This window comes from Porites lutea, chromosome 13 (genome assembly GCF_958299795.1).
Source record: "Porites lutea chromosome 13, jaPorLute2.1, whole genome shotgun sequence".
Taxonomy (NCBI): domain Eukaryota; kingdom Metazoa; phylum Cnidaria; class Anthozoa; order Scleractinia; family Poritidae; genus Porites; species Porites lutea.
The window spans coordinates 23,775,076-23,786,626 of record NC_133213.1 but is presented as its reverse complement, the minus strand read 5'-3'; the positions used below and the strand labels follow the sequence as shown (position 1 = coordinate 23,786,626).

General features: G+C 35.7%; 2 protein-coding genes across 2 annotated transcripts in view; one reads left to right on the top strand and one right to left on the bottom strand.

Annotated features, from left to right (window-relative positions):
* The first annotated feature begins 6,887 nt into the window (after positions 1-6,887).
* The window catches only part of LOC140923329 (adenosine receptor A1-like), a 14,424-nt gene continuing 9,760 nt past the window's right edge, over positions 6,888-11,551 (top strand). Inside the window, exon 1 of the mRNA XM_073373424.1 lies at positions 6,888-7,035. The gene's annotated coding sequence lies outside the window, so the exon portion shown is untranslated. The remainder of the gene's footprint in view (positions 7,036-11,551) is intronic.
* The window catches only part of LOC140923367 (EF-hand calcium-binding domain-containing protein 9-like), a 7,074-nt gene continuing 5,207 nt past the window's right edge, over positions 9,685-11,551 (bottom strand). The window contains exons 2-3 of the mRNA XM_073373458.1: positions 10,633-11,027; positions 9,685-9,928 (exon numbers count right to left, since the gene is read on the bottom strand). Coding sequence (XP_073229559.1) covers positions 9,788-9,928; positions 10,633-11,027 — 536 coding nt within the window. The 3' untranslated portion in view covers positions 9,685-9,787. The remainder of the gene's footprint in view (positions 9,929-10,632; positions 11,028-11,551) is intronic.

Here is an 11,551-nt window from a genome sequence, read left to right as displayed (position 1 = left end):
CCTTTGCGCTGCCACGAAAATCATACCGGATACGACCTCTGATCACACTACCGACCACACTCTAGAACGGTTATAACGACGCGATTCTGTGACGGAGCGAAGCTGCACCCGCAACTGCAAAAATAACCTCTCGACAACAGCCAGTTTTTTCAGTGATTGACGAAAAAGTCAAAAATGGTCATGAAGTTTGATCTGTATGACGCCTCTATGATTAATCGCAAAATTGTATTTTGATTGTGCTCCGTTTATACCGCTGCAGTAGGCATAAATTGCCTACAAACAACACTTAGCGAATGCCTGGATGCGAAATACCACAACAAACATGTTGCCGGTTCCACGAAAAAATAGTCATATCACACGCCTACCCATGTCCCCATAACGGCACCTCTCCCGCAGCTACTGCCACTTTCTTCTGTCCCTAGGGTGACTGTTGTGGAGAGGTTCGACTGCACTTTGGTGCAGTTTTAACACCTGCTGTATTCGGTCCGTCGCGGAATCAAATATTTAGTAGGAGCGAGGACCGGAATCCACTGAAACGGAAGTAAATATTACATGTAAGGAGAGTGAGGACTAAAATTCTTTGAGCAACAAACCCCCTCTGCCTTCCCTCTGCCAAGCAACCGTGCCAGTACGATGTTTATTGTTTGAACGACTTGCGCCGAGTCAAGCCGTTGCTGTTCAGACCGGATAGCGTTTCGTGGTTTTATCTTTGTTTGAGGCTACTTTTTAGGGTGTTTTCGCCTTGTTTTAGTCTGCCTTCTACTGGCGTTTTTTAGCCACTTTTTTTTTTAGCCAGGTTTTGTCTCCGTTTTAAGTTGATTTTTTTCTGCTTCGGTGTTTATGCCTACTTTTTAGGCTTCTGTGGATTGTTTTATACCGGTTTTAGGCTGCTTTTTAGGCTCTTTTAGACTGTTTTATAGGGGTTTTAGGCTGCTTTTTAGGCTGTTTTGGAATGTTTTTATACGGGTTTTAGGCTGCATTTTAGGCTGTTTTGGAATGTTTTATAGGGGTTTTAGGTTGCTTTTTAGGCTGTTTTAGACTGTTTTTATAGGGGTTTTAGGCTGCTTTTTAGGCTTTTTTTGACTGTTTTTATAGCGGTTTTAGGCCGCTTTTTAGGCTGTTTTGGACTGTTTTATAGGCGTTTTAGGCTGGTTTTTAGGCTGTTTTGGACTGTTTTTATAGGGGTTTTAGCCTGCTTTTTAGACTGTTTTAGACTGTTTTTAGGGGGGTTTAGACTGCTTTTTAGGCTGTTTTAGACTTTTTTTATGGGGGTTTTACCCTGCTTTTTAGGCTGTTTTAGACTGTTTTATAGAGGTTTTAGGCTGCTTTTTAGGTTGTCTTAGAATGTTTTATAGGGGCTTTAGGCTGCTTTTTAGCTCTTTTAGACTGTTTTTATAAGGGTTTTAGGCTGCTTTTTAGGCTGTTTTAGAATGTTTTATAGGGGCTTTAGGCTGCTTTTTAGCTCTTTTAGACTGTTTTTATAGGGGTTTAGGCTGCTTTTTAGGCTGTTTTGGACTGTTTTTATAGGGGTTTAAGCTGCTTTTTAGGCTCTTTTAGACTGTTTTTATAGGGGTTTAGGCTGCTTTTTAGGCTGTTTTGGACTGTTTTTATAGCGGTTTTACCCTGCTTTTTTGGCTGTTTTGGAATGTTTTATAGAGGTTTTAGACTGGTTTTTACGCTGTTTTGGAATGTGTTATAGGGGTTTAGGCTGCTTTTTAGGCTGTTCTAGACTTTTTTTATAGGGGTTTTAGGCTGCTTTTTAGGCTGTTTTAGACTGTTTTTATAGGGGTTTTAGCTGCTTTTTAGGCCATTTTTTGACTGTTTTTATAGCGGTTTTAGGCTGCTTTTTAGGCTGTTTTGAACTGTTTTTGTAGGGGTTTTAGGCTGCTTTTTAGGCTGTTTTGAACTGTTTTTATAGGGGTTTTAGGCTGCTTTTTAGCCTGTTTTGGACTGTTTTTATAGCGGTTTTAGGCTGCTTTTTAGGCTGTTTCGGACTGTTTTTTTAGTGGTTTTAGGCTGCTTTTTTGGCTGTTTTAGACTGTTTTTATAGCGGTTTTAGGCTGCTTTTTATGCTGTTTTGGACTGTTTTTATAGCGGTTTTAGGCTTCTTTTTAGGCTGTTTCGGACTGTTTTTATAGTGGTTTTAGGCTGCTTTTTAGGCTGTTTTAGACTTTTTTTATAGTGGTTTTAGGCTGCTTTTTAGGCTGTTTCGGACTGTTTTTATAGGGGTTTAGGCTTCTTTTTAGGCTGTTTTAGACTGTTTTTATAGGGGTTTAGGCTTCTTTTTAGGCTGTTTTAGACTGTTTTTATAGCAGTTTTAGGCTGCTTTTTAGGGTGTTTTAGAATGTTTTTATAGGGGTTTAGGCTTCTTTTTAGGCTGTTTTAGACTGTTTTATAGGGGTTTTAGGCTGCTTTTTAGGCTTTTTTTGACTGTTTATAGCGGTTTTAGGCCGCTTTTTAGGCTGTTTTTGACTGTTTTTATAGCGGTTTTAGGCTGCTTTTTAGGCTTTTTTTGACTGTTTTTATAGCGGTTTTAGGCGTTTTTTTAGGGTGTTTTAGAGTGTTTTTATAGCGGTTTTAGGCCTCTTTTTAAGGTGTTTTAGACCTGTTTTTATAGCGGTTTTAGGCCGCTTTTTAGGCTTTTTTTGACTGTTTTTATAGCGGTTTTAGACTGCTTTTTAGGCTGTTTTGGACTGCTTTTATAGCGGTTTTAGGCCGCTTTTTAGGCTGTTTTAAAGGGGTTTTAGGCTGCTTTTTAGGCTGTTTTAGACTGTTTTTATAGGGGTTTTAAGCTGCTTTTTAGGCTGTTTTAGACTGTTTTATAGGGGTTTTAGGCCGCTTTTTAGGCTGTTTTGGACTGTTTTTATAGCGGTTTTAGGCCGCCTTTTAGGCTTTTTTTTGACTGTTTTTATAGCGGTTTTAGGCCGCTTTTTAGGCTGTTTCGGACTGTTTTTATAGTGGTTTTAGGCTGCTTTTTAGGCTGTTTTAGACTTTTTTTATAGTGGTTTTTGGCTGCTTTTTAGGCTGTTTTAGACTTTTTTTATAGTGGTTTTAGGCTGCTTTTTAGGCTGTTTCGGACTGTTTTTATAGGGGTTTAGGCTTCTTTTTAGGCTGTTTTAGACTGTTTTTATAGGGGTTTAGGCTTCTTTTTAGGCTGTTTTAGACTGTTTTTATAGCAGTTTTAGGCTGCTTTTTAGGGTGTTTTAGAATGTTTTTATAGGGGTTTAGGCTTCTTTTTAGGCTCTTTTAGACTGTTTTTATAGGGGTTTTAGGCTGCTTTTTAGGCTTTTTTTGACTGTTTATAGCGGTTTTAGGCCGCTTTTTAGGCTGTTTTTGACTGTTTTTATAGCGGTTTTAGGCTGCTTTTTAGGCTTTTTTTGACTGTTTTTATAGCGGTTTTAGGGGTGTTTTAGAGTGTTTTTATAGCGGTTTTAGGCCTCTTTTTAAGGTGTTTTAGACCTGTTTTTATAGCGGTTTTAGGCCGCTGGTTAGGCTTTTTTTGACTGTTTTTATAGTGGTTTTAGGCTGCTTTTTAGGCTTTTTTTGACTGTTTTTATAGCGGTTTTAGACTGCTTTTTAGGCTGTTTTGGACTGTTTTTATAGCGGTTTTAGGCCGCTCTTTAGGCTGTTTTGGACTGTTTTTATAGCGGTTTTAGGCCGCTTTTTAGGCTGTTTTTATAAGGGTTTTAGGCTGCTTTTTAGGCTGTTTCGGACTGTTTTTTTAGTGGTTTTAGGCTGCTTTTTTGGCTGTTTTAGACTGTTTTTATAGGGGTTTTAGGCTGCTTTTTATGCTGTTTTGGACTGTTTTTATAGCGGTTTTAGGCTTCTTTTTAGGCTGTTTCGGACTGTTTTTATAGTGGTTTTAGGCTGCTTTTTAGGCTGTTTTAGACTTTTTTTATAGTGGTTTTAGGCTGCTTTTTAGGCTGTTTCGGACTGTTTTTATAGGGGTTTAGGCTTCTTTTTAGGCTGTTTTAGACTGTTTTTATAGCAGTTTTAGGCTGCTTTTTAGGGTGTTTTAGAATGTTTTTATAGGGGTTTAGGCTTCTTTTTAGGCTGTTTTAGACTGTTTTTATAGGGGTTTTAGGCTGCTTTTTAGGCTTTTTTTGACTGTTTATAGCGGTTTTAGGCCGCTTTTTAGGCTGTTTTTGACTGTTTTTATAGCGGTTTTAGGCTGCTTTTTAGGCTTTTTTTGACTGTTTTTATAGGGGTTTTAGGCTGCATTTTAGGCTTTTTTAGACTGTTTTTATAGGGGTTTTAGGGTGCTTTTTACGCTGTTTTAGACTTTTTTTATTGGGGTTTTAGGCTGCTTTTTAGGCTGTTTTAGACTGTTTTGATAGGGGTTTTAGGCTGCTTTTTAGGCTGTTTTAATTTTTTTTATAGGGGTTTTAGGCTGCTTTTTAGGCATTTTTAGACTGTTTTTATAGGGGTTTTAGGCTGCTTTTTAGGCTGTTTTTGACTGTTTTTATAGGGGTTTTAGGCTGCTTTTTAGGCTGTTTTAGACTGTTTTTATAGGGGTTTTAGGCTGCTTTTTAGGCTGTTTTAGACTGTTTTTATAGGGGTTTTAGGCTGCTTCTTAGGCTGTTTTAGACTTTTTTTTTAGGGGTTTTAGGCCGCTTTTTAGGGTGTTTTAGACTGTTTTTATAGGGGTTTTAGGGTGCTTTTTACTCTTTTTTAGACTGTTTTTATAGGGGTTTTAGGCTGCTTTTTAGGCGGTTTTAGACTGTTTTTATAGGGATTTTAGGCTGCTTTTTAGGCTTTTTAGACTATTTTTTTAGGTGTTTTAGTCTGCGGGAGGCTGTTTTAGGCTTTTTTTATCTGTGTGTTAGGGTGCATTTCAGCCTGGCTTTGTCGGTGTTTTATGGTTTGGAGTGCTTTTTTCGGGGTTTAAGTATTTTTCTAAAGCTGCTTTTTAGGATGTTTAAAGCCCGGTTCAGACGGAGAACTGTTCATAAGGCGGTTCTCATACATTGAATTAAGGATGAAAAGTTGGGCTTCTTAATCAATTAGGAAGGCCTATTTCAATTTGGAACGGCTCAGTTGTTTTTCCCGCCCATCTCGAGCGGCGAGAATTTTTACTTTGGAACGGCTTTGCTTTGATTCAGACGCCGAACTTTCATGTGCAGAGCCTAATGCATAAATCATAACCTATTTTGCAAACAGTTTAACCGAAATGAGTACATATTTTAGTCTTTTTGAATTTTATTTTCAAGAAAATAGCTTCGATTCATGAAAACCTCGAGTCTTTTAAGCGTAATGTTTGTAATTATTTTCAATGTTGTTAAACTCTGAGCAGTTTTATATCTTTTAACAAAATCAAATGACTTTGTGACTAGTTTTTAGCGCTAACTTGTATAATCTTTTTAATAGTTCTTGGTGATCATTTAGGTTTTTAGTGTAGGGAATTTTTCTGTGGCTTTTTATCATTTTACACTTCTTTTTATCTTTTTGTATTTTCTATTTTCAGGACCTCTCTGAAAATCACCCTGTTAATAGTCTTCTGGTTCTTCTGGTTATTATTATTATTATTATTATTATTATTATTATTATTATTATTATTATTATTATTATTATTATTATTATTATTATTATTATTATTATTATTATTATTATTATTATTAATTCACATTTTTTAGTTTATAGAAAGTTGTTTACATTTGCTCTGTTGAAAACCACCGGACCACCAAGAAGTCTTCTTTAACTATAGTTATACTAAATTTGTATTTAATTTTCAATTGGAGAAGAGTTTAATAAAGTATGTTTTTTTGTTTTATTATCAATTCACTGGTTTGGAGATCTTTCCCATCATGTAAATCATGTAAATAATGTTTCCTGTTTTTTTATCAACTACGTTTTTCTAATTTTTCATTTCTAATAGATTGATAACCTGATCGGTGGCATCATCTCAGCCCTTTTTCAGTTTACCATTTTTTAAGTGTCTTAAGTTTTTTTTTCTAATGAATTCAAGAATCGTTGCTACAAACTGAGAAAAAAAGGAGACAAAATTTTAACAACAATTTATTTTCATCTTAGGAGACAAGGATTTCGCCGCATAATGTTGGTGATCTGGTAACGTTACAGTATTTGATTAAAGAACTTCCAAGAAAACCATATGTTTGTTCCCTAGTGCTAATCGAGGGTTCAAAGAATTGGGATTCCACTCGATGTTTTTGATGACAGACGATTTTATCACCAGGTATGTATTGTCTAATCAACTGAAACAAACCACTGAACTAAGGATAGTCGTATCTTCAGTAATAAGCTTCCCCGATTTTATATTAAAAAAGTCTAATTTGTGACATGCAGAAAAGGGCAGTAAGTTTAATGCCCAACGTTAATAACTAAGGTAGGAATGAAATCTCGTTTCGATAGTGGCATAGACTCCGGGAGTTATTAAACACTTATTACTTTGTCAGTGGAGGGTACCTCAATTTGTCACCTTCTTCCTAAAATAATTTAATGGCTATTCAAGCTCTTTCCTTGAAAACAACAGCAAAGGAAAGCAAGCTCGTTAGACTTTTTAAAAGCTGATATGAGTAGGACTAAATACAAAAGCACAGGAAGGCAGTATTATGCCACAGTAATTTAGAAACGTTAATGATTATTACTAGCTTTCACGCTTCATAGCCTGTAAAAGTCTTACTTCATCTTTAGCTCAAGCTACCAGTTTGGTTAAAAACACTTCACCTAATCACAGTTATTCTGGAATTCTTTGAGCAGGGGTGGTTTTTTTCTCTTTTTTTGCCGCTCGAAGTTTGGAAAGTGCATTTAATTGATTACTAATAAGAATAACATCCGTAATAAGAGGCACAGTAACATCCAATCATGTCAACGGCTGTCCTTTGGTCTTTAAATCTTTTGTTTTTCAGGAAAACTCCTTTGTTCGTCAAGCAGGGACGTTTCCTAAAGTGAAACATTAATTTTGATAACCGCTTTTCATTTTAAATTTCAAAAACTAAAATGCAATCGAGCTGATAGTAATGTTACTTCGCCTTAAAGTGAAGAGAGTGGATAAAGCTGTTATTCAAAGCTGGCACGGTAAGAAAAATGATTTGCTAACACTGAAAATCAGCTAAATCGCCTTGCGAATTCAAAAGAAACAGGGAAAACATAGCTCGAGAACCTCCCATTTTTGCAAGAAAAAAATGTTAAAAAGTAAAAAAGAAAATCAGTGGACAAAAACATTTCCGATTCTGAACTTTTGCAAATATAAAACTTCTGCGAGAAACTGAACTGAATTATGACAATTGCAAAGTTAATGGCAACTCTTTTAGAAAATCTTTACTTCACTGAGGTATTTGATAAAATCAAGCAACGGTGTTTGTAAAATACGTCAGGTACCTAAACATAGGTACATTTGACTCTCGATAACTCGAACCAAAGTCGATTTCCCCTGGATTTCCTTAATATATTTGGCGTAATTTTACCCTCGATAACTCGAACTTCCCGCTAACTCGAGGTAATTTTATGTTTCCCGTCCGATCCTTTCCATATAATTTTACCCTCGATAACTCTTTACTCGACCCATGTTTTCAGCGCATGACAAGTCGGGGGAAAAAGTCAGTGTAGTAAAGTCCGAAACATAGAATTTATTTCAAAACAGCCGTGAAAATTCTTTGTCTTTACTTTTTTGTCACACCGGTTATAATACAGTTTCCATGTATATTAATAAATAGCTTTCGCTGCTTAAATTCTTTTTCAAAATATCAATCTATATCTCTTGCTGCCCTTGAAGACGCTTGAAGTGAAGTCTGATCAGTTACGGTTTGATGAAACTTGCCGCATTCCCCAGACATTTATTTGCTTCGAACTCCCGATAGTTCGAACTTTTTTCGATTTCCCTTGAAGGTTCGAGTTATCGGGAGTCGAATGCACTCAATAAATTGTGCACTTGTATTTGAAGTGTTTGAAGGAAATAGTAATATCTTTATCTTAAAAAGATGTTTGTTTTCTATTGGACCTAAGTGGTACCGCCTTTCTTTTGATACGTCTTTGTATGGATTTTAAAGTCTTCAAAAAAATCTATTAAAAAGGATTTTTTCCCTTGTGCAATTGACACTTTCATCTTAACTAGAGCACGAATCTGAGAAAAAAAGTGTTCACATAAAAGCTTTGGCAGTGTTCGAAGTCATCCACTTGAGCTACGAACAAGCATTTTCTAAAATTGTTTAGTTAAAGTGCTGGAGAAACAACCAATAAGACGTTTTCAGCAATATTTTCTTATAGCAACGTGAAACCGATCTGCGTGTGTAATAAAAGTTAATGAAACAAGCTAATTGAAAGTAACTGTTATTATTTTCCTCCGCCCGCTACGAATAGTAATTTACTAACTGCGGGTGACAGGTATCTCCTCAAATAATCGGTTTTATTCATAAAGTTCGACTGTTGTTGTTCTCATCGAAAACTGAGGGCTTGATTATTTGCCTGTTAATTTCAGTGTAACGACGTCTCAGTTTAGAATTGTGTTCTGAAGAAAATCATTGAATATTTTATCAATAACTTTGGGGGTCGGTTCTGGACCACCAAGTTAAAAAGTGTCTTTTGGGGGTTAGTTCTTAAACATGACAAATCTTCTCAATTTCTGGTAATTGAATGATGAATTCGGCATTCTTTCAACCAAATTTCTTGCCTTGTGAATCATAGCGCCTGAACTTCAAACTATATTTCTTCTAGAAATATATGAAAGGGTTCAGAAAGTTGACAACCCCCCTCGTTGCACGCCAACCAATGCAATTGTCCGCCCTTTATAAACAAAGGCAACGTCAAGGAAATCGCGCAAAAAAGCTTAATATTTTAATGGTTTTTGCACACATCGACTAATTCTAGTTTGTACATTTTTACACATGAAAACTACTAGAATTACTTCAAACAACGACGAGAGGAAATTGTGGACGAAGAGCGATGCACAATAAGTTAGCACCAGTTTTATCTTCTTGTAATTAAACCTATAAAGCTGGAAGCGTCACATGACAAGAGATCGATGGCAATAAAATTATGTTTTTCTCCGTCAAAATAGCCGTTTAATTAAATTTGGTTATAATGGTTCACTTGGCGTGAATAAAAAGGGCTTTTTTGGAGTTTTCAAAGCGTAACTAAAATCATTTAGAATCATCTCAACTGCTAATATCTCGGATATGATCACCGCGTCTATCGTTTCCGCCCGTCTATTTTCAGCGGGTTGCTTCACCGACCGATTTTCACATAAAAACCTCTGGTACCCAAAGGAAGCTTTTCTAAACATACAAAAAGAAAGTTTGACGTTTTCTTTAATTAGAAGAAATGATTATGAAATTTTTTAGACTAATTAGGGTTAGATTAAAAAGCATTCCTGAGTAGCACGAGTTATTTTTTTTGTTTTTCATTTCCGTCTCCATGACAACAACTACATTTGCATAACCGTGACCGGCGGGTTTTGATACAGAGTTCACTTCCTTCTTAATATGCAGACGAGCACAAAAATATAATTGTGTTATTTTACTTAAATAGGCTCTTAAACCACAGAAAAAAAAATGTACTTTTACAAATCTATTTTACGTTAACCAGAATTATTATACTTTCATAACACATCTACTTCACTTTAACTTGTAAACCTTAATTAATCGTAACATCTACTTTCGTACACGGGAATACAAAATGTTTTTTCAAACTATAGACGCAATAGAAATCGACTTTGTCCTTTCAAGTCCATCAACGTAAAATTTTCTTTTATTCATGTAAAATATTATAATCGATAAAATAATTTTAGGTTTTACAGCAAATCATGTTACAAATGTTTACACATTCGTTCCGTTTACATTATAGCACAAGACCTAAAAATCCTGCCGGCGGTGTTGAATATAACATTTGACTTATTTTCTTTAGCTGACTCGATCTCGGACTGTCTATCAATGCACGCCATGGCGAACATTTTGAATTCAGAGTAGTCAAGTTCCTGAAAAAGGAAGAAGCAATAGACAGTTTAATTCTGTGAATTGCAAGTATAGTCCATGTGGCATAAATTTTCGGGAAAGTTCAAGTTTACCGAAGATCAGAAGTTTTTTTAAGAAAAAGCAGAAATTTATCTGATACTGGTAACGATAAGTTCCTGTCCAATATCTTAGTTAAAGTACTCGAGGTGAGGTAGTAGTCTGTAGTCATTTAGTATGGACTACTTTCTTTTCACAAGGTTTTATTTCTTTTATGGCATCTAATTTTCGCGCATTAGATCTCACGAATATTTTGGCCATGCAGTAAGTTTACTTGCGCGATTATTTTACTTGCTTAGTCTGCCATTTTATAGTCATTGTCAAATGAAAATTGATGTAAACTGTTAGTCAACTTAATATTGGTTGATAGGGTTATAATGATATGAGTGAGATAATCAGTAAAGAAAACAAGGTGAATGGATGAAAGGTGTATGAATGGATGGATGGAAATACACGTAATTAATGATAGTATGAACTAAAGGAGTCCTCTTTTCGGTTGCTGCTGAGTATAGAATGGAATGAAACAGAATGAGAAAAAAATGTATTGGAGGATTGGGGCAGCATGTATACATTGAAAAGCAAATGTTCATCCGAGTTGAAAATCGTGGTATTTAAGAAACCCATGCTATACCCTCGATCATCCTCAAGGAGAAAATCTGTAAAAACTTACCTGGTCGCCGGAAACATCAAATTCACTAAAGATTGTACGAATAGCTTCTCCCTGCAGATTGAAGAGAAATCCAAAAGTCTCGAACTCGTAAGCGGAAATATTCCCGCTGCTATCTTCATCAAGAAGGTCAAACACAGTGCGTGAATGACGGTAAATGAAGTTCTTTTCTACTTTATCCTGCACGGCGATCAAGATACAAATAAGGAGGTAAAATTCATCAAAATCCATGGATCCTGATCCGTCCACATCTAGCATGTCGAACACTTTGTAAATTTGGTTGGTACTAAGATCAGTAGCAGTCTTCATAAAGGCACAGAACTGTACATCGTTGAGGGCCATTTCATCATGAACATCGATCAGGCGAAATAGTTCCAGGATAATGCGAACATTCCTACCTACAACAGACACAGAGGTAGGACTTTTTAACTCTGAAATATACAGTTGTGTCTTACTTTCCCCGTTTAAAACTCAGTACAAAAAGTTGCCTACAAGGTCAGGCATTGTTTACTAAAAAGCGTTGATGTAGGAGAAGAATAATAAAAACTTAACATCACTAACTTTTTTTATTTGAGGTTTACGTGATATTTTAACCTGACCAGTTCTTTTCCTATAAGAATATTGGAAATAATCTTCAAAACTAGGTAGCTAACGCTACTAGTAAAAACTTTCAATGGATGACAACGAAAGGAAACACTATTTAAAAAAAACTTACATGCTGAATGACGATTGTGATAGTCATGATATTGATAATGATAATGATAATGCTGACAACTACGACGGCGATGTGATAATAGTGATGATGATAATGAAGAGGATGGCGAAGTAAACAGTATGAATACCAGCGGCAAGGATCATTTGGTGCGTCTAGTCCACAAGGCAAGACGAAAGGTTTTGTTTTTTGGTAGATTTTTAATAATTA